At 41.9% G+C, this 23,564-nt stretch overlaps 2 protein-coding genes across 2 annotated transcripts; both read right to left on the bottom strand.

The window, feature by feature from the left end:
- Positions 1–5,280: 5,280 nt before the first annotated feature.
- LOC106492768 (olfactory receptor 6Y1-like) lies at positions 5,281–6,216 on the bottom strand. Its single transcript, XM_013952662.2, has one exon. It carries the CDS (start codon positions 6,214–6,216, stop codon positions 5,281–5,283), a length of 936 nt encoding a protein of 311 aa, XP_013808116.1.
- Positions 6,217–19,675: 13,459 nt separating this feature from the next.
- On the bottom strand, positions 19,676–20,627 carry LOC106492767 (olfactory receptor 6A2-like). The gene is given in 2 exon segments (XM_067316807.1): positions 19,676–19,781; positions 19,783–20,627. Coding segments are annotated over 2 exon segments (951 nt in total).
- Between the last annotated feature and the right edge of the window lie 2,937 nt (positions 20,628–23,564).

Below are 23,564 nucleotides of genomic sequence, written 5' to 3'. Positions count from 1 at the left end.
CTGTGTACCCAGGGCTTCTTCCAGTGCATCGTGTGTGCTATTCACTACAACTTATCTGTTCCACAACTGCGTGTGACATCCTCAGTTCTCATAGATCTCAATATAGGCTGCCTTTAAGGGCTTATTGTTTATTTATTTATTTTGAATGAAACTATCGGGGACTTTGGTTACATCCCCCTGGGATGCAGCTGCATTTATGTCCCTATCAGCTACAAGCAAGATTCCCGCATTTCCGAACACCAGGTTCTGGGGTCCTCCTGCCTTCCTGTGGCCCTTCACTAGACTGGAAATACTGTAATAGTTTTAAGGATTTATCTAAGAGTTCATATTTCTTTATAACACAGCCAAGAATTTCCTCACAGCCTGTGATATTTGTGCTTCTACATGGTAGTGAGTGTCTATGCCGCACGCAAGGGCAGGGGACAATATGCAGCAAGTAAAGGTGCAAGGCCTGCTGAGCTACTTTTGGAGTATTGGGCCATGAGGACAGAGCTGGAGATAGGCATGTCGCATCCTTGCATCCAGGTCAATGGGCTCCAAACTGATGAAACCACAGTACTATTGCAATGTTTTGTTTGGGGAAAGAGCCAGTTTTCTGTTGCAGAAGAGCTCTAACCTACATTCACTAAATAGTGCATATAGACTCTATAGAGTGAGACTCAGAGAAATTGCACCTAAGAGTGAAACAGAGACAGATCCATACTAACATCATAGACTCAACCCAACATGGGTTCAGTTCAGTAGAACCATTATCTGATTCCTGATTGGCAAGCTATTTTATGAAAATTCCACTTGGAGTATAAGTTCTACTTTGTGCTTACCTCTAAAAATACAAATAGATAGTAGGACTGCAGCTCATCACAGCTGGTTGGGATTTGTCTCACCTAACTTTTTGGATTGGATTCAGCTCCAAGTTTGAAACCTAAATGAGAGCACAAGGTGACTCTGCTTCCAGCATCGTCAAGGAAGCTTGAGCACTTGAATCAGTTACACGTTCATGGGTGCGTAGTGCCACTTGAGATGACTTTGTATACCTTGACTGTCCTCTAGGTGTCATTCCGGAAGGGCACAAGTTTTACATAGATCCGGAGTCATACCTTCCAATTCTGTAAGATCCCTGGGATACCCTGGGGTGCACGAAATAACAATAGACATCTATGCCGGTGCAGTGAGAACACCTGTGGAAGATCAGGTGAGGAGTCAGGTGACTGGCAGAGTATGTGACAGCAGCCCCAGCGTGTGCTCTCTACACACTGACCAAAAACCCGTCAAGGCCAGACATGCGTACTCCTTTTTGTCAACAATTTCTAGCTGCTTCACAGCCAGTAGCTACCCAAGGTTAGCACAGCTGAGATAAGGAAATAGTTCTAGTAGATAACAGGGGCCCTCAGGATATAACAGAGTGAGTCCTGCATGGGCATCCGACCCGTGCATCCAGCAGCCTCCCATCTGTGACCCCTCCATGGGGTTCCTGGGGCTCCCTGTGCAGCTTGGAGTGCAAGTCCTTCATTAAATCTTCATTAAATCTGTTTAAACTCCTCTGGGGTATCAGCCACTCCTCCCAGTTCTGTACCATCTGCAGACTTTCTGAAGGTGCATTCAGTCACATCTACCAGGTCATTAACGAAAATGCTAAATAGTATTGGCCCCAGTATGGACGCCGGGGAGACACTACTAGTGAGTGGCCTCCACCTGGACTTTGTGCCACGCTTCAGCCAATTTTCAGTCCATCTCGCTGTCTGCTCATCCAGCCCATACTTCATCAGCTTGCCTATGAGGATGTTATGGGAGACAGTGTCAAAAGTTTTACTGAAGTCAAGGCAGACAACATCCACCGCTCTCCCCTCATCTACCCAGCCAGTCATCTTTTCATAGAAGGCTGTCAGGTTGGTTAAGCATGATTTCCTCTTCATGAATCCATGCTGACAACGCCCAATCGCATTCCTGTCCTGTACATTTTTGGAAATAGTATTCAGGATTAGCTGCTCTATCACCTTCCCAGTGATCAAGCTGAGGCCGTTTAGCCTGTAGTTCCTCAGAGCCTCCTTCTTGCCCTTTTTGAAGATAGGGGTGGCATGTGCTTTATTCCAGTCCTCAGCCGTGACATTTCAAAGATAACAGAGAGTACCTTTGCAATGACATCAGCCAGTTTCCCCAGCACTCATGGGTACATCCTGTCAGGGCCCATGGACTTGTGTATGTCCCATGTGAGTTCTGTTCTCCAGCAGATATCAGGGTGGTTGAAGTCCCCCACGAGAACCAGGGCCTGTGATCATGAGGCTACTTCCAGCTGTCTGTAGAAGGCCTCATCTACTTCCTCTTCCTGATCAGGTGGCCTGTAGCAACCACCCACAACAATGTCACCCATGCTAGTCTGCCCCTCTAGGGCCCTAGAAGGAAGCGCGGTCCAAGAGAGCTGGTTAATATTCAACGATCACCTCCTGCAAGCTCAAGAATGGTGCATCCCAATGAGCAAGAAGTCGAGCAAAGGGAGCAGGAGACCTGCACTGATGAACAAGGAGCTCCAGGCATAAGAAGGAAGCATACGGAAGGCGGAAGCAGGGACAGGTAACCTGGGAGGAATGTCGAGATCCTGTCTGAGTATGCAGGGATGGGGCTGGGAAGGCCAAGGCCCATCTGGAGTTGAATCTGGCAAGGGATGTCAAGGACACCAAGAAGGGCTTCTTTAAAAGCATCAGTAACAAAAGGAAAACTAGGGAAAATGGGGGCCCACTACTGAATGGGGCAGGGGCCCTGGCGACGAAGGATACAGAGAAGGCAGAGATACTGAATGCCTTCTTTGCTTCAGTCCTTACTGCTAAGACCAGCCCTCAGGAATCCCAGACCCCGGAGACCAGGGAGAAAGTCTGGAGAAAGGAAGACTTTCCCTTGGTGGAGGAGGAGAAGAACTGGGCTAGGGATTACTGAAGGACTGGAAGAAGGCAAATCTGTCACCGCAGTCTTCAAAAAGGGCAAGAAGGAGGACCCAGGGAACTACAGGCCAGTCAGCCTCACCTCCATCCCTGGAAAGGTGATGGAGCAGCTCATGCTGGAGGCCATCTCTAAGCATGTGAAGGATAAGAAAGTGATCGGGAGTAGTCAGCATGGCTTCACCAAGGGGAAATCATGCTTAACCAACCTGATAGCCTTCTATGATGGAATGCCTGCCTGTGTAGATGAGGGGAGAGCAGTGGATGTTGTCTGCCTTGACTTCAGCAAGGCTTTTGACACTGTCGTCTCCCATAACATCCTCATAGGCAAGCTGAGGAAGTGCAGGCTAGATGAGCAGACAGTGAGGTGGATTGAAAACTGGCCGAATGGCAGAGCTCAGAGGGTTGTGATCAGTGGCACAAAGTCTAGTTGGAGGCCTGTAGCTAGCAGTGTCCCCCAGGGGTCAATTCTGGGTCCAGTACTGTTCAACTTCTTCATCAATGACCTGGTAGATGTGACTGAATGCACCTTCAGAAAGTTTGCAGATGGTACAGAACTGGGAGGAGCGGCTGATACCCCAGAGGACTGTGCTGCCATTCAGAGGGACCTCGACAGGCTGGAGAGCTGGGCGGAGAGGAACCTCAAGAAGTTCAACAAAGGGAAGCGCAGGGTCCTGCACCTAGGGAGGAATAACCCCATGCAGCAGTCCAGGCTGGTGTTCGGCCAGCTGGAGAGCATCTCTGTGGAGAAGGACCTGGGGGTCCTGGGGGACCACAAGTTGACCGTGAGCCAGCAAAGTACCCACTGGCCTTCTTGGTATCCTGGGCTGCACTAGGAAGAGCCTTGCCAGCAGGTCGAGGGAGGTGATCCTCCCTCTCTGCTCAGCCCTGGTGAGGCTGCATCTGGAGTACTGTGTCCAGTTCTGGGCTCCCCAATACAAGAGAGACATGGAGCTCCTGGAGCGAGTCCAGCGAAGGGCTACCAAGATGCTTAAGGGACTGGAGCATCTCTCCTACGAGGAAAGGCTGAGAGAGCTGGGCCTGTTCAGCCTGGAGAAGAGAAGCTTGAGGGGGATTCTTATCAATGTGTATAAGTATCTGAAGGGAGGGTGTCAAGAGGATGGGGCCAGACTCTTTTCTGTGGTGCCCAGCAATAGGATGAGAGGCAACAGGCACAAACTGAAACAGAGGGAGTTCCGTCTGAACATGAGGAAAAACTTGCTTACTGTGAGGGTGACCAAGCCCTGGAACAGGTTGCCCAGAGAGGTCGTGGAGTCTCCTGCCTTGCAGATATTCAAAAACCATCCGGACACAGTCCAGTGCAGCGTGCTCTAGGTGACCCTGCTTGATCAGGGGGATTGGACTAGATGGTCTCCCAAGGTCCCTTCCAACCTCAGCCATTCTGCGATGCTGTGATTCTGTGATTCTGTAATGTACTTGGTGATATTTTCCATACTAGGAACTACTCCACTCAATGGAAGCTGCAGCATCCCTACAGGAGCTGCATCTGCCATTCTGTGATTTTGTGATTCTCTAACTTGAGCTTGGTCTTAATTTTGAGCCTTTACACCACTGTAATACTGCTGAATCCAAGGCAACTGCTACCTGAATAAGACTGTGATGTGACCTATCCTGTCAGTTGTGCCTGAATTTCCTCTTGGAAATCATCTAGTGTGCCCCAGAAAGAAGTCTGACTGCAAATTTCCTTGGGTACAATAAAGTCATTCAGGGTTCCAGGGCCCTCGTTTGGCCAAGGGTCTGAGTATAATGACTTTGTAGTCATACCACAGTATCAACTATTTACATTATACTGCCTCTATTGATACGTGAGAAAATCTTTCTTCTTTAGAGGATTTTCCATTTCATCATTAAATGAGCTTCTAAAAGAGTTAAGTTTTTAAGTTTAATCATCCATGTTGATGCCTTTTTCTTTCCAGGGAGAATAAGGGAATCTCAGAGAAAATAGATCAGATGCAGACATCTGCATTTTACATGCCTCATACTATCCCACCCACCATTTTCTGGCCCTAGTAATCTAACAAGGGCAAAGGAAATATGAAGTTCAGTTTCTATTTTTGCCAATCCTTTCCTTTAAAACTGGAGCAGTCATTCAGCTAAAGATTTCCAAGAAAGACAGGTAGTATAAAACCATGGGGGGGGGGGAAGCTAGATATAGGTCAAACTTAGATTTATCAAGCTCCAGTTCAATAAATATGGTAATTGGGTGCATGAATAGTACAGTTTCACTTGAGAGTGAATCAAGGTCTAGACCTCCTGATTTTAGTTCATCAGCACTGGTAGCCGGCCTTTGTGAGCGAAGTCTCTTCTCCAGAAGTCTTTAATTTAATACTTAGATGTTTCTTGTGCAAGTAAAGGTCTTCCTCAGGGCAAATCTCACTTCTTTGTTTCTGAGGCAATATATGAGTGGATTCACAAGTGGCACTACTACTGTGTACAAGACTGATACCAACTTGTTAGCACTGTAGGTATACATAACCTTCGGGTGGGCATAAGTGAACAGGGTGGTAGAGTAGAACAACACCACTACTATCAAGTGGGAGCTGCAGGTAGAAAATGCCTTTTTCCTCCCCTGAGAAGAAGGGATCTTCAACACAGTGAACATGATGCAAATATATGAGGTGACTACAGCACACAGTGGCACCATGATGACCATCAGAGCCAAGATGAAGTCCACCAGCTCAGCCAAAGAGGAATCACTGCAGGAGATATTCAGTAGGGGTGAAATATCACAGAAATAGTGATTGATTTTGTCTACATTGCAGAACCAGAGCTGACCTATAAAGGTCAGCTTGATGGAAGAGGTGATCAAACCACACATCCAACAGCCAGCTGTCAGCTGAACACAGAATCGCTGGTTCATGATGAGTGGATATCGGAGAGGATTGCATATGGCCAAGAAGCGGTCATAGGCCATAACAGCTAAGAGAATGTACTCAGTACAAACAAAAGTCACAAAGAAATACAGTTGTGTCATGCACCCCTGGAATGATATGTGTTTGTCTTGAGAGAGGAAATCTACTAGCATCTTTGGCTCAATGACAGAAACATACCAGATCTCTAAGAAAGACAAGTTTCCCAGGAAGAAATACATGGGTTTCTGCAGACTGTGGTTAGTACGGATAACGAGAATGATAATGATATTTTCCAACACAGTTAATGAATAAGCCAGAAAGAAAGCAGAGAAGAGGAGCAGTTGCAGTTCAGCAGAGGTGGGAAATCCCAGGAGAATGAAGTACATGACACTGGTTTCATTCCTGTCACCCATTCTATAGGGGAACGATGTACCTTATCCACCTGGAATAAATAAATATGATAAATCCTAACCTAACCTATAAATTCTAATGGGTCTAAATTCATAGCTATATGTTACACCATCACTTAAAGCTCTATAAAAATTCAGAGACTTTGTTGCTAGGTTTGTAGAAATTAATTGGGTGAAATTCATCTGCTCAATTCAGAAATTTTCAGTATAAAAAGCTAAGCATGCTTTTAGCTTATAGTTCATGGCTATTATTCATCTCCTATTCATCTCATTCATCTATTATTCATCTCCTATATTCATCTCATCTGGGACACATGTCTAAAATAACCCAGATGAACCATGCTATTGTATTGTCCATTCTCTCCATAGACCATAAAGAAATATTAGGCTACAAGCTTACAGGTAGACATTTATATTATCAGTGTCTTAGTTTCTACATCTGTATTTTGCTAAAGTTATACTAGGTATATCCCATTAACTGTGAGGTAAATGCCAAGTACTGGAAGTATGTACACAATCTGATTAAAAAAAGAGTCCAAACACATTTGCCAGACCCTACCAGAGGTTTCCAAGCCTAGCTCTGAACAGATGTATACCTACGTACAGCTTATTGACATGCAAAGGTACAACAGAGCATCCCAGATGCAGCATAATTGCAAGTTAATTATAGTTCTGCATCTGGTTTGTTTGTAGCTAACTCAGATCACCTCTTCAAAAGTAAGAATGCCTCAGGCTATGTTATTAAAAACAAAACAGTTCTCAACCTTCTGTAGTGGGAGTTCAGGGTAGAATCCACTGCCTTAGTTGATCCTAGAGAGTATGATCGATAGAGAGCAGATGAAGTGTAGACTGTTGTGCCAGTTGCACGATTTATGCCAATACATAGAAATTGACCACTATATTTACCTTCAGTGTCCCATGAGATCTGGCCTGCAAATTACAGATAGTTTCCCAATGGAAGCAATCACAGAGAGGAGGAATGCCATTATTTTCTTTGTGTTTCCATAGAGAGTAGAAGTAATAAGTCTGAAGATGTCTAAGGTTTTATCTGAGACGTTGAACAATGAAAGAACACCAGCTCATGCCTTATGATTTTTATTCATGGATTTCAAAAGATTGTACAGGAAAGATTAGAATGTTTAGTTCTGGTTTACAGAAAAAAAAAAAAAGTAGGGAGTATGGCAATCATTTGCCAAAGATGAAGTTATAAAAAGATTTAGTGTCCTAAATCTAAATCCAGAGCCTTAACTGGCAGTCATGATTTGAGTAAGTAGTATCTCCTACTCTGGAGTTACTCTTACAATCTTCAGCAGACACGATACCTATTTTCTTAATAGTGCAGTACAATACAAATATTATATTGCAATGATTCTGTGAATAACATGAAATACATCTATGAGGTGGACTGAATCAATTTCTAGAGATGCCTGATCTATTTCCATTCATGACATTGACCTATGAAAACTCTGTTCAATATCTGAGTGCCTGAAATAAATACTCCCAGTCTTGTACTATAATTACCAATCAAAATTTGAGATTCAAAATGGAGGTTAACACATATATATTTAACTTTAGGTCTATGTTAGATATAGGATGCATTTGTCCCAATTTATACACCTAAAATGTAAATATCTGGGATTGGAATCAGTTGGCTAAACATAGGTGTCTAGTGTTAATTGAGATATTCTCAAATCTTATCGCTAGCTTTCACTTGCTACTCCAAAAGAGTGTGGGTCTTCTATAGGTCTAGTGTCATATCTGACAGCTCTGTACAAAAGTGTCTGATAGCCTTTAGTGTCTAGAATGACACTGGACTACTAAATTGTGGGAACTACACCTGGGGAAAGATTAATCTCAAATGCCTACAGTATATGTGTCCACACTTGAGGGAGTCCTAAACAGTAGAGGCAAAGAAGTCCAGAAAGCAGTTCCAGAAAGCAGTTCATGTATTTGGTCAGCTGGATAGCTATTTGGACTCTATTCATTGTACTGAATTGTACTCTACCCATACAATGGCAGCCAAAACATTTAGCGCACATGTAGCCATGCAAAATGTAGATTATGTCTGAATCTGCACTGTAGATCACGCAAGTTAGGTGAGATTAATCCCTCTCTTATCATCCAAGGTAGAGTAAAAACCCTGGTTCATATGACTATATGTAGATGTCCAGTGACATTCTGGATATCCTAAGGTATCCAAATCATCTCTAATGGAATGGCAAATACTATGCAAGACCTGCAGAACACCAGTGCCCTTTTGGAGCAGCAGCTGGAGGCCAAGCAGGATTCTGTAAAGCATATAGTGTATATGGAGGACTTGGCCAAATGAAGTTCAATATGGAAAATACAAAACTCTGTACCTAAGGCAAAGTAACTTCATACATCAGCCAGGTTGGGAAACCACTGTAGCAGCCCTGATAAAAAAGACCTGAAAGTTGTGATGGATGCCAGACTGAATAAAAAGTAGTTATCACTCATATGGCAAATGAGGCAAACTATATTCTGGGCTGCCCTAGAAGTGTGGCCAGCAGATTGATGCTAATATCCCCCACTGTGCAGCCCTCATGTAGTCACACGTGGAGTTCTGTGTTGTTTTTTTTACCCTGGCACAAGGTGAGGGGAGAGAAACTGAAGACTGTCCATCAGAGGCCTACCAATATGTTCAGCTGTTGTCTAGAGTACAAAGGCTGTGGGCCGGTCTTGTTCTGTAGAATTAGGAGGAGGCTCAGTAGGGGTTAGGAGGAGGCTGTGTTTAAAGTAGATGCCTGCCTTATGGTGAGATGAATTCCTCTCTATAAGTACCTATTTATTACCTAGACTATAAAGGTAACAGAGGGCAACTAGTTTTGATGCAGCTGATTACATGGTAGCTTTCTACACTGGGCTGGATAAAACCAAAATCTTAAACTTCCCTGTAAGTGAGCCAAAAAGTACCACCATTTTGATTGAGTTGAGTAGATTATGACCTGTCTCCTGCCTAATGCATCCAGGATTCTACACACACACAAGTGCACACATACACAAAAGCAGACATGCTTTCAGCAAATCTGGTAAATCTATTAAAAAAAAATCACACTCTGTCACAAGAAAGAAGAGGAGACAGTTAACTGTCTTTGCATGACAATCTTCCAGTAGTAGAAAAGGGTTTCCTCCTTCTAGGTCTCACCCCATTGGTGAGAAATAGACTCTGTCTCTGTTGTTCTTACTCTAACTCACATATCAAGAAACAGATTACTGACTGTGAATGAAAATCAGTGAGGTTTGTGGCAAACCTTTCTTTTCAGTAGCTGAATATAAAATTTCAGTAGCTAAATATAAAATATTTAGCTATTTTAGATATTTTCTAATATGTGATAACACCACATACAGAGAGTGTTAATAAAATTCCGAAGGATGCTTAGTGTACTTGTGAGGTGGATACTTTCTGTGATACTCTGGTCAAGTAATGGTTTTCACTCACTCATCCAAGAGGTCAGCAGTTCCGAGGGAGGGAGAAAGAAGCCTTAGGCCTTGGATCGTATCCAAGCTTCAGTAATGATTAATTTCACTCATACAGTATCTACAGATTCCCATACTCCTTTCCTTGGAAAGCATTGCAAAGTAACCCAGTGTTTTCCGAGTGATGGGAGCTGGATTCTCACCCAGTCCCCGGGATGCCATACTGAGGTGTACAAGGCACCCTGCTGGTGTTGGTTCAGCACAGGGGAGTGTTCAAAACTTTTGTATAGTTTTGTATACAAGACTTTTGTATATTCCTACCAGTAGGAGTCTGCCAGGAGTTTAAGGCTTGCATGGCCTCCCATAAGTTTCTTCCCCAGTCAATACTACTATCACACTGTTTGAGCTGTTATTTAAGCAACCTGTTCCATCTTTCAATTTTAGACTTACTCTGAGGTTGATAGGTAAGTGGAAAGGCCACTTAACTCTATGCTTGAGACACCATTCTTGTATTATTTTATTTTTAAAATATGCCACTTAATCTGACTGTACCTCTTGTGGCATCTGGTGTGCAGAAAAGCATTGCTTTAATCCTGTTACCATCACCAATCCAGGTGGTGCATGTAGGGTAAACCTAAACCACTCATTACTTCAACTTCAGTCATAATAATTAATTTCCACCCCTTGGAGGTATGTGTCATGGGTCCAGTACAGTCCACTTGCCAAGTTCCCCAAAGGACTTTTCCTTCCCTAAGGTTTGCTTCTTGTTGACTTTTGACAAGATACTCTTTCATTTCATTACAAAATCCACAGGTTTTTACTACATGAACTGCTTGTTCCTTAGTAATCAGCCAACCCCTTCTTGCTACATGCTAATCGAGGTCATATGCTCCAGTGTGTCCCAGCTATTCATTCAGCCATTTACCTAGCCATTCAGTACTCAGAGTAGGAGAGAATCCTGCCACATTTATACTGGCTAAGTGGTCAGCCATATTATTCCATTTGGCCACAGGACTGGTGTGCTGCTGTTTTCTGGTGTGCTGCTATGTACTCTATACTAATAGGACGGGAGTTAGCAACATCATATATTTGCTCCCAAAAGTTTCTTCCCCAAACATCTTGATTCCTTCTCTGCCAGCTGCATTTTGCCCAATTTCCTAGCCATTATATAGCACCAGCTCAAACAGCATAAGAATTTGTGTATATGGTCTGTGCACCATTCCTGAGAGGTAGCACGATGGCATAAAGCTCTGCTAATTGATCAGAACCTTCTATTTACTTGGTTACTCTGTGTTCATCACTTACAGACATAGCAGCAGCCTTTCCTTGCCACTTACCCTGTGTTTTGTGAATACTTCCATCAGTAATACAGACACCATCTGGCTGACAGGGGTTGAATTCAGGGCCATCTTCGACAGGAGAGCATGGAGGCTCCATGTATTCAATGGGTATTCCTATATGCTCTACAGCTTCAGTAACTTTGTTTTCCTTACTTAAACCATATGATGATGGATACACAGTGCTCATCTTTGTACAGTGGTCTTAGGCGCTGCCCCTAATGGCAGTGTTTTACCATCAAGAATGGGTTTGAGAATATATATTGGCACAAGCAATTTTGCACTTCTTCCTTGGATCAAGGGTTCAATTACTACTAGCCCTTTGCAAGCTGCTAACAGCACCTTTTCAAAGGTTGAGTTGTTGTTCACAGCATTCTGCCATGATTTTTTTTGCTCCAATGATCCTTTGAAAGCTCTAGAGCTTCTTCATGTTGTGGGGTTCATTCCCAGATTGAGGGGTTTTCTCATAAATTATAAACTGGTCAGGCTATTACACTAAATCCTGGAATATGTGCCCTCCAAAATCCTAAAGTTCCTAGCACAGTGACTAGTTCTTTCTTCTTATCAGGGGTGGATAACTGTTGGATTTCATGTAACACTTCACTGGGGATTGTTTTTCTCCCACGTATCCACCTAGCTCCTAAAAAGGTTACCTCGTGACTGGATCCTTGCCTTTTTTCTTCTGGTACCTCTGGTACCTCTACCCCAATTGACTGCAAATGTTTTATAATAGTGTCCATGGCCCATTTTACAACTTCTGAAGAGCAGCCACTTACTAGGACATCATCTATAAACTGTACAGCAGTGACCTTTTGAGGTATTTTTAATGTTTCTTGTCCTTTAGCCAATATCGCATGAGCAATGGTAGGACTATGTTTAAAGCCCTGGGGTAAGCATGTAAAAGTATATTGGAGTGTCTCCACAATGAAAGCAAATTTCTCCCTATCTGCCTCTGGTATTGGGATCATTAAAAACATATCCTACACATCTACAGTTGCCATCCATGGAAAGGCATGTTTTTTTTAAGAGAATTGGCTATATCTGTTATACTGGGAACAGCTATAGTAAGCGGTTTGGTGGCAGCATTCAGGGCTCTATAATCTACTGTTAGTCACTATTTGCCATTAGATGTCTTTTCATGCCATACAGGAGAATTGTAAGGGGAATGAGACTTGATAAAGATCTCCCATTCTTCCAGCTGCTTTATCAATTCAGTAACAGGACAGATGGTGTGATTGCAAGGTGGGAAAAGGAAGGTCGGATACTGGAGAAGAGAAACACGCAAGGTTCATGAGGGGTTAAACAAGATAGTTTTAATGAAGGATTTACACTCCAAGCTGCACAGGGAGCCCCAGGAACTGCATGGAGGGGTCGCTGATGAGAGGTTGCTGGACACATGGGTCGGACACCCAGGCAGGACTCAACTCATTGTATCCTAAGGGCCTCTGTTATTTACTAGAACTATTTCCTTATCTCAGCTGTGCTAACCTTGGATAGCTACTGGCTGTGAAGCAGCTAGACATTGTTGCCAAAATGGAATATGCATGTCTGACCTCGATGGGAATTGGTCAGTGTATACAGAGCACACTCTGGGGCTACTATCATGTAGTCCTCACCAGATCATCCACAGATGTTTTCACTACACTCCACCCCCGACTGATAGAGATGTAGTATTGGTGCTACCAGAGTGTGGACAAGGTTTAGACATGCCTTTCAGGCATTGGTTTAACTAACAGCTAAGGTGTACAAGCAACTAAATTATAGTAAATATATATATAGTAAATTGTAACATATATGCATGCAAAACTAAACAGCCCAGAAGACCAGGAGTATAATGTGTTTTCCCCATAGTCCTAAATTTGACAGCCATGATGACAGTCACTGCCGGGTTTTTCCTGTGCTGATTCTTTGGACTTTACATCATGTAGTGTTTGAAGTAGGCTGTTTATCTTGTGGATATTGTGTTTGATGTGCTCACCGCAGTTTCGTCAGTGCTATCAATCCTGCCCTTTGCAGATGATAGGGTATGTGTCCACGCTATTCCTCACTCTCCAGCCCAATCAAATGAGTGCCCTGATCACTTTGGATTTCCACTGGGGGACCATATAACCCAATCAAGTCTTCTAATGCCTTAATGGTGTGAGCCTTGGTAGCTGCGGAGCAAGAGTGGGTGTACAATAGACCAGAGCAGGTATCTACAGTGGTCAGGACAGATGACATCAGAATGTAACTTGTACTATGGAATAATAACTAGCTTGCTGCGTGGTAGGGAAGCAGTCATCTGTAAAAAGCTAATAGGGTGCTTAAACTATAAAAAAACTTAACTCTATAAAAAACTTAAGGGTGCACTGATGTGGTGTAAATTGTGGGCTGAAGGGGGTGGTGTCCCCATTTCTCATTTCCGCCACGAGTCCACCCATGACTGGCACTTCAATACATCAATTCCTAAGATATTGCAAAGACCGAAAAGCAAGGTTGGGAGGACTGTTCACCAATTAGACAGAATTAATTTAGCCCTGACCAGGGGGTGGGTAATGACTTGTCCATTAACACCTACAATAGGAACCAGTTTTTGTTAAGTGGAGGCTGCCCTTCATAAGTTTCCTTACTTACCATTGAGATTTGGGCTCCTGTGTAAAAAAGGAGTGATGTAAAGTAGCAATCAGTAACTGCGACCATCATCTCAAGACTTGAATCCTTAGAAGTGGGAGTAGGGGTTGCTAGCACTTGCACTGAATCAAGCCCCAACCTGAGTTTCCTGCATATTCAAAGTCTAGGTTCAGCACTGGTAGATTTGGATACTTCCCCAAGCTCACATACCTGATATTCTCTGACTCCCTAGTCATTCCCCTGATGATCTCCTGATGATATCTCTTGATTTGAGTCCCAGAGGATTATCATGAAGAGTTAATGAGGGAAACCCAGCCAACTGGCATAGAACAGGAGCCAGCAGCCCATTTAACTGACATGGAGAGACCCCTTTAGCTAAACAAAATTTCCATGGTTCCTTACGTTCAGTAGTGACTGCAAGTGTTCTCCAGTTTCCCCGTTTTGCCTCCCCCTTTTGCATAGGGATAGGCTGACTCTTTTCTGTTACATTTACTTTAGCTGATGTTTTCCACTGGCTTTTATTTTTTGTGATATATGGTGGTAAATCTTCTAACATATGTTGGAGAACCTCTTGGAAGGTGTTGCCATTTAAGTCTGCCTTAACAGCTAAGGCTAATGATTTCAGTGCTCCCGCTACTCCCTTTAATATGGGGTGGAGATATCCTGGCTCACAAATAACCATCCAGGGATTTGGTTCTGCAGGAGGAGCCCGTCTGGCATCTGGAGCAATGGGTGCTGGTCCTTCCAATTCAGCTAAAATGACAATTTTCAGCAAGGCAGTTTGTAAACTGGATGATGAGTTTCATGGCCATGCACTTTTTCCCCACGATCAGTAGGATGTTACGTGCATCCCCAGTGTAAAGCACAAGTTCATAAAGGACTTGTAGTATCAGGTCCTGCAATATCTAACAATATTCCTGGACCTAAAGCTAATAATCAAGATTCAACCAGAGTAAGATGGAGCTCGTTGTCTCCAGCTGTCCAAATTCAGGCTAGCCATTCCATGGGTATTTTCTCTGGGTTACCTTGATATCTCCCCTCTTCTCTTAATTCTAAGGCAGTAAACCCTCTAGTAGTTGTTACAGGGGCAGGTGGATTTTGTGCCCCCATGGGTGTACCCTGTTGTTCAGTCTTGATTACTGGTGCCAAGAGGGCAGGAGGGGAGGAATCATCCCTTTCATCATCCATCCCTGAGGGAAAAGGGTCAGAGTCTGATGGACCCCAGATATCCCCATCCCAATCATCACCGTATGTTGCATAGTAGACTTTAACTGGGTCTGCTGTAGTGGCTTCCAGTAACCTACTCTTGCACACTTCAGCTTCTGCAGTTATCTAGGGCTAGAGTTTTGGCTCAAGCAATTTATTTTGCATTTCTAAGTGTCTGCATTTTACCTCCCAAGTATTATTTCCATTTTTCCCCTCCTCATTCTCATTTTTCAGTCATGTGATCTCCCCCTTTATCAATATTATCTGTGGCTGCTCTAAGACAAGTGCCTAGTCATCAACACATAGCATCTTTTCCTTTTCCCTTTCTTAGCTTACAGGAAGCTCGCTATCAGTCAAACTCATGCCAAACTCCTTCAGCATTTGTGCAGTGGCTCTCAACTCAGGACAAATCCCACTCAGGGTTTCGCCATGCCTCTTTCTCAAATTTATCTCCCAGTTGTTGCCATTCACTATTATGTCCTTGTATCACATCAAATTTAATATTTTTTCAAATGTGATGTAAGAAATTTGTATGGTTGCAGGTTCTCATTTACTTGCTTTATATATGGCTTAGCAATCATTTCCATGATAAGTCTCTTAGAGGTTTTCCATCTAATAATAATAATAAAAAGTTCATTTGATGATTATGACAGACAGCGTCATGCTACAAAGGTTTAATAGTAACAACTGAGACAGTAACGTAATAAAAAAAAATCTTTATTTCCTCACACAAGGTTAGTAACATCCATTAAAATAATGTGATTACTAATTTAGAAAGGATAACCCGAAATAATGCAATTACTGATTTAGAAAGGATAGACCGAAATAATGCAATTACTGATTTAGAAAAGATAACCTGAAATCATTGATTACTGATTCAGAAAGGATAATCCGAAACCATCAGTTACTGCGCTAGTAATTGGAAGCACTGCTTATCCCTACTTGAAAGCTTTCTTGTTCACTCTTTTAGTGAGAGGACTCTCAGCCTCAAGGAGTTACCTCAACCCAGTGTCCCAGGCAAAGGGGAGGGTGGGGGGGGAATACTCACGGTCCAGCCGGAGAGGATGATCAGGTCATGTTCCCGTCCCTGCTCAAACTCTCCTAGCTCCCAAGTCTCTTTTTATAGGGCTGGGACTCTGGGCAAACACTGCTTTTGCTGACCTTTGAGAGTTTCATAACAACAGGACTGTTTGTCTGCTTGGGAGGACCCTGCTCGCAAGGCAAGACCGCAACACCTCCGTATTGCTTCTCCCCTCCCTGGGGGTCCATGCAGATTCCTTGGCCTTGTCAGGCAGCAGAGTTCTTTAGCCGTTAGCTCTTCTAGTCTGCAGCCTTGAGCATATCAGTTGGCAGACTTTTTCAGTCCTGTTAACTCTTCACTCGCTCGTCAGATAGCAAAGCCATTTCTTGGTATTGTATCAAAAATAACAAATATGTTTTGCTGAAAAATATGAAATTCCTGTAGCTTCCTCCCAAGATACTGAAAAAGTTCATTTTCTTAAAATGTATTTTCAATGAAAAATATTTTGTTGCCCTTCATAGAAAAAAAAAAATCTTTGCTTGCTTTTCCTGAAAAAAATTTGGTTCCTGTTAATTAAAATAATGTTCAGCTTTCCTCTGTTTCAAAAACTCAAGTGATTTTTTTTCTGTGAAGGACACACCAAAGCAAAACAGAAAAAAGAGTCTTCCATAACATTTGTCGTTTTGGATTGTCACTTGTTTTACTGCAGAGTATTTTTCCCCTAATCATCCACACTGCATGGGAACCCATGTAGAATGGAACAATTTAGTCTTTTCCCAGCTAAAACTCATGAGAATTTCAATCGTGATATTAATCCAAGTACAGCTCCAAACAGCAGTACAGATAGGACCCCTATTAGTTCCCATTTCCATTAGCTATCCTAATCCTTCAACACTATCACAGAGCCTTTGGTTGCTTCACACTACCATAGCATGGGTCTCATTTTGTAGCACACACTCTCTCAACATCAGTTTCTAAATGGCTCTTAACCACCATCTTGGTGTAATACTATAGCAATATATATGGTTCAGGAGTGAATGACCTTAGATAGAGAGCCAAATAAACTGAGAGCTAGCGACCAGCTCCAAATAATTATAAACAGAATGAACTAGCCACCACTGCCCAAGCAACTGAAAGAGGCCTTGCAGCATGTGCATGCTATTGCACAGCAGATGTCCGTCCTGGCGGTAATCAGGGAGAGTGTTAAGGAGCCAATACATGATGCTCCTGCTTATAATCCATTCGAAATCTCCTGAGGCATTCAAGACTGAGATCAATGGACCTAACAATGCCCAGGGATGCCTGGGGACTAATTTTCAAGGACATCTGAAAGTGAAAAAAGGGTCATGGACACCAGATAAAACAGTATTAGAATGGGAAACATGCTCCAGAAGCCTAGAGTCTGCAGAAAGCAAAGGTCAAGGACTCCCAAGAGGTATGCACTGTGTGCAAAGAAACCAGTAAGCATTGTGTGGCAAGGAAACTAGTAAGCATTGGGCAGCAAAGAAGCCATTAAGCACCAGCTGGCAAAGAAACCAGTATGTATTGTGCTACAAAGAAACAAGTAAGCATAGAGCGGCAAAGAAAACCAATACACAATGAGCACCTAAAATCAACAAGTCCAAACCCAGCTAACATCAGCAAGGGACTCCTGATCTCCCTGAGGTCATGACATCTGTGTGTATGTGTGTGTATGTGTGTGTGCGCACACGCACATCTGTGCATTTGTGTGTGTAAGTGTAACTATGAACACAGTATGATATCATGCTTGCATTATAAAGAAACAAACCAATTCCCCCCTTGCAGTAAGTCTATTTCACCCAAAACACTTGGACATGTTCTTCTTGAAGAAGTTGTACTCATTTATCCTTAGACATTGTTACTGTTAAGATACACAGCAGATGACTTGCCATGGCCTGAGTTTAAATGAATGGGATAACAGTTCCTAACAGACAATGGAAGGGAAAAAGTGATCAGCCAACCCCAACCTAGGGTTAAACTAATAAAATAATAATGGGAGGAGACTACAGATAATGAAAGTGGAGTATTGTGAACCTCCTTAGGGTGAAATATGTTTAAAAATACTGAGAGAGGGCTGCTGGATTACTGGGGGTCATTTACTAAGAATGAAATTACCATATAAGGTAGTGAAATGAGCAAAACCAAAGCCAATAGTAAAATGGAGGTTAACCGCTTATTTGAAGGAGCAAAAGGGAGAAAATGAAATTATGAGGCGTAGCAAATGACATAAGGGCTGTTCTGGGCTCTCTGTTGAGCAGTCCTGCACTTGATCAATGCAGCTTGGCACAGGACAATAAACCTCTGATCATATCACATGTTTAATTTGCTTTTGCTGTCAGAGTGATCTGGGGTGCTTTTTTTAGTGCTGGTGAGGGAACCCCCAGTGGGAACGGAGGACAGACTGAGCTTCCTTAACACTTAGACTGCCTCTGGTTCGAGAAGGGCCATATGAGGTTAGAAGGAGAGCCATATCCCTTTGTCTGTGTTCTGTGACCTACCCTAGACCTGGGAGGAAAGGGAGAAAGTGAGGATTATTATTGCAAAATTTCCTGAACACCTGCACAGATAAAGGAGAGCAGCTTCATCCTGTGCAGCTGGAGTACAACTTGAAGGTGCCACTTGACATTTAAAAAGCAAAGAGGGGCAAGTGAACACTAACATGTACACAGTGAACATTAACATGGTCACTTGACAAGCATGGAGCAGACAAATGCAGCAGCACTTGTCGAGTGTACTTGAGAAGTTTATTGGTGAGTAGTCAAAAGCCTTTGCAATTGGTCCTGAGTCAGCAGCTCCTGCAATGTAATACAAGCAGAGCCAGACCATTCAAGAAACGACCAGTCATGAACAGTAGAGAAGCCAGCCACTCTGGGCCATCTGACTAGCAGAACGGAATTATTGTTTACGGTAGATAAGAGGCATAAAACTGGTCAAAAAAAAAGTTTTTTTAAATTAAAATAATTTTAAGAGAAGCTTTGGTTGAAAAAGAGAGAAGTATATCTGAAGATACAGAATCACAGAATCATTGAGATTGGAGGGAACCTCAAGAGATCAGCTAGTGCAGCTCCCCTGCTCAAAGCAGGGTCAACTAGAGCAGGTTGCCCAGGGCCATGTCCAGATTTTGAATATCTCCAAGGATAGAGACTTCACAGTCTCTCTGGGTAACATGTTCCAGTGTTGAGTGTTCTTTTATGTTTAAAAGAAATTTCCTGTATTTTAGTTGTAGTTGCTCCAGTCTGTGCTGGAAATAAAGATCATTTCTTTCCATATTCATATGACTTATAGCCATATGGACTCATGTCATCTGTTTTTATGTAGAGAACTCTAAAGTTAGAATAACTGTCACCCTAGGCTAGACAAAATGGAAATGGATTCCCTATGTAGTCAATGAAGGAATACAAATTCCTCCAGAGAGATATTCCTATCACTAAATTAGTATTTAACCACTGCCTAACTTTGTATTTCTGTATAACCTTTAATCTATTGACTACATAGGAGATCTAACAAGTAAGGCAAGTAAATCTGACTCCTAAAGCAGACATTGTGTATAAGTCCTTCCCTTACCATTAACATGACATTTAACTTCGTCTTTTACTGTTATTACTTCTCCTTAAAGCAACTCAGTGGTGGGGCTCATATTGACAGAAAGTCATGAATAAGACTGTGTTTTACTCAATGATTAAGTGCCTAGTAATTCCCAAATTTCAAGAAAAAGAACTTGGAGCATCTTGCTTCAGTTTCTGACTAACACAAACCAGAGGTTTTTGTAAAGTGACTTAATCGTAAAATCCAGTTATGGCTTTACTATTTTCTTACCTATCCGATCTCACTACAAATGCTGATGTTTCTGCAAAGAAAACCTTTTGCTGAACAAAGTCTTTCTGAGAGCATCCTTGATTTCCTGGTTCCTCAGACAGTAAATAATGGGATTGGAGAGGAACAACAGAACAGAAAGCAGCCATGATTGTATTTGTCTTGTGATTTGGAAGTGTTTTGGGCCTCACATAGATGAAAATGCTTGTGGCATAGAAGACAATGACCACTATAAGGTGAGTGGCACAGGTGGAGAAGGATTTTTGGCAGCCTTATACAGAGGAAATGTGAAGGACAGTGAAGATAATATATGCATAGGATAGGATTACTACAAACAGAGGGATCAGGAGAATAAATAAGGCAGCCACAAAATCCATAAGGGCAGCTCTTTCCGTGCCTGTGCAGGCTAAGCTCAAGAGACGAGAAACATCACAGAAGAAATGGCTGATTATATTGGGTCCACAGTATGTTAGCTGAGAGACAAAATATACCTTGCATGCAGAAATGAAAAAAACAGTCAATCAAGATCCTGTGGTAAGGTTGACACAGACAGTGTGGCTTATAATAATGGAGTAATGGAAAGACTTACAAACAGCAACATAATGGTCATATGCCATGATTGCCAGGAGAAGGCATTCAGTCTTGCCCAAGCTAAGAAAGAAGTACAGCTGTGTCATGCATCCCATGAAGGAGGTGTGCTTTCTCTGTGACACAAAGCTGAGCATTGTCTTGGGGAGTGTGACTGTTACATACCAGATCTCCAGGAAGGACAAATTACTCAGAAAGAAGTACATGGGAACGTGGAGGTTATAGTTTGTCCAGACAGTCAGGATAATAATAGTATTTTCTGCTATAACTAAGATACAGGCAATAAGAAACAATGCAAAGAGGAGAATCTGCAAGTGAGGAGCAGTGGGAAATCCAAAGAGAATTAATTCTTTGACTCTGCTGTTATTGCTCACTTCCATGTCTCACATATATCTCTGTAACAACAATAGCATCAACAACTTACTAATAGTGAATACAATATATTAGAGTACCTCTCTATCTCTCTCTCTCTCTCTCTCTCTCTCTCTCCTTCTCTCTCTTTGTCTGGTTGTCTTTTTGTTTTATAGTTGTTTTACATTCCTTTTCAGGCTACAGTCAAATTAATATTAGTGTTGATACTGCTATTAACACTAGTTCCATTAATGATTAAGGTATTCAAAGATGCATACTATTTAGAACAAAATAACATTAATTCAAGAGGATTTTGAATTCTCTGAATGACATAATGCCTAACTTGTATTTTTTCTTTTAGAAGAATTATTTGCTATTCTCTCTAGTAGTTTTCTAAATTGTACTATGAACTTATGTGTGAATTTTTGAACAGAATTGCCAGTAAGTTGGCTTCCATAAGCATTTCTGAAAATCGCCAAGTATTATCATTACCAACAGCAGCATTTGCATAGTCCTCATCAATACATTATTACTTTGTAAGGATGAATCTTGGACAGAGGTTCCTTCTTAATAAAGGTCAGAATTAAAGCTGTAATCCTAATCATATTTAAAATAATAAACATAAATACAACTTTTTCTGCACCACAGTCCAAGTGTCCAGAAACTGCAGTCTTAATCCAAAATATAATTTGAAAATTCCCTTCATTGTCTCATAATTTCAGACAATTTTTGAGAAACTTTGCCAGCTGGTTCCCATTTTGTATAATATATTTCAGTTCTTGTATAAGTAGGGTGCAAGCCTGAATAACTACTGAGTTGGAATCCTCTCTCCTATGATAAGGGCAAGATTCAGTTGGGTAGGCACGGACTGTAATGCCACTTAAAAAAACCCTAGGATATCTGAGATATCAAGATGGGGATGGCAAATATTACACAAGATTTATAGTATCCCTGTGCACTTCTGGAACAGCAGCTGGAGGCCAGATGGGGCAGCCAAGAGCATCTAAAACTCTTGTTTCAGGCAACTGAATCATGTCATAAGGAGTTGACTTACTTGCCCATAAATAGTTTCTTACTACCAGTTGAGATACCATGAGGTACTGGAAATACCAGTGAACTGCTGGTAAACAGCGCAGAACATGTGGGGGATGTCTGCCCTTCTGAACTGGTAGCTAGAGGCTGAACAGGATATTTCTGGACATCTTAGAAGTACACCTGTGTGTGGACAACTTATTCAAGTTCAAATCTATTTTGTTGTTCTTTGTCAATACTGATGTAATTCTGTTGACTATGGAAGTTGAGACACTTAAGGATTGATTCAGTTGTCTAATCATAGACTGTTGTTTGAAGTAGCCTAGGCTATCCAATGTAAGCGCCTTAGGCTGGCATATGCCCTTCTGAAATGATAGTTGGAGGGTATCATCAAGAATAACTTGAGTAGTACTAGACACCTACACTTAGGCAACTGAATCTGACTCCCATCTCTCATGAGCACACCTACATGTAGACAAAAATTCAGGACCCTTAATCTGACAGCTGAATCACATTGCTCATGTCTAAGTCTGAAAAAGATACTCTTTATAATCAATGGAGAAAAAGAGAAACCAGCAAAGGGAGGTTCAGCTGACATGTTATGTACCTGGATATGGGATGAACAACTCTGAGGATGTTCTTGTTTCTCTCTATTAATTAGAAGAGAGCTAAGGTTGGCTTTCCCAAATGTAGAGGTCTAATTTCTAAAGGCTCTGATGCACACATTTTTTGTTAAAACAAATAAATCATACCAGTAATACCATGAATCATTTTTGGAAAAGGTTTCAGAATTCCCTAATTTTGCCATCTACCAAATTAACATTAACAATGCATTTAGATCTTGAGTGCATAGCTCTAGAAGCCTGCATAGTGCCTTTTGTAGTCATAGATCCTTTTCCTGAAAGTTATTTGAATGATTCATCAGATTTCTTTTGAATAGAAGGAAAGGGAAGGGAAGGGAAGGGAAGGGAAGGGAAACCTAACAGAAAGTATCTTCATTTTTTATAGCAAAATTGAAAGATACTGTTGTGATTTTTTCTCTTTCCATGGAAATTCCTAGATTTTCCTTCAGAAATAAAACTTACTTTGTGACTTCTCAATGAAAAGATTTAGCTCCAAACCCATCTTTTTCTCAGAATATTTTTTACCAGCTTCATTTGCCAATTTACTACTCAGCAGACCTTAAAAAAGTGCTATTCAGCTTTATGACAAGAAACACTAGATTAGTCAATACTTAAAAAATTAAATATCTAAATAAATTAGTAAGTAGAGCAGTAAATTTCACTTACAAATTTGGATCCTTGTATCAACATAAAATGGATTCTTTGAAGTTTAGAGAGAAGGCGACAGAAGATATTTCTCTTTTCTGAGTGCTATGACATCTGTTTATTATTTCTTCCCTTTCCTCAAGACTTAGTCCATGCATTTGGTTTCTTCTTACAAAGGGAGCAAAGAAACAAATTATTTCTTCTCTCGTCGCTAATTTACCAAAAGTATTTATCATTGAGGTAAAAAACTACCTCAACCCTGAAAACAGAATGTCTGGTCTTTTTCTGGTAGCCAGAAATAGATTAGGTAAATAAAAAGCATTTTTGATGGTGAGGAATGATTTCTAAAAGGTTTGTAATAGGTAAACAAAACCATTGATGAAATTGCTGACAAAGCCTTGCAGTTGCTCATTAAACTGACATTCTGAGAAGCTTCTCTCCAAATGAATGTGAGGCAAATCGCAAAATACCAGAATCAAAGAGTCACAGAATGGTTGAGGTTGGAAGGGACTTCTGGAGATCATCTACTCCAATCCTCCTGATCAAGTATGTTCACCTAGAGCACGTTGCCTGGGACTGTGTCCAGATGGCTTTTGTATATCCCAAAGGAAGATACTTATACGCATTGATAAGAATCCCCCTCAGGCTCGCATGGCTACTCACTCT

The sequence above is a fragment of the Apteryx mantelli genome, unplaced genomic scaffold (genome assembly GCF_036417845.1).
Source record: "Apteryx mantelli isolate bAptMan1 unplaced genomic scaffold, bAptMan1.hap1 HAP1_SCAFFOLD_125, whole genome shotgun sequence".
Taxonomy (NCBI): Eukaryota; Metazoa; Chordata; class Aves; order Apterygiformes; family Apterygidae; genus Apteryx; species Apteryx mantelli.
This window is presented reverse-complemented; position numbering and strand designations above follow the sequence as displayed.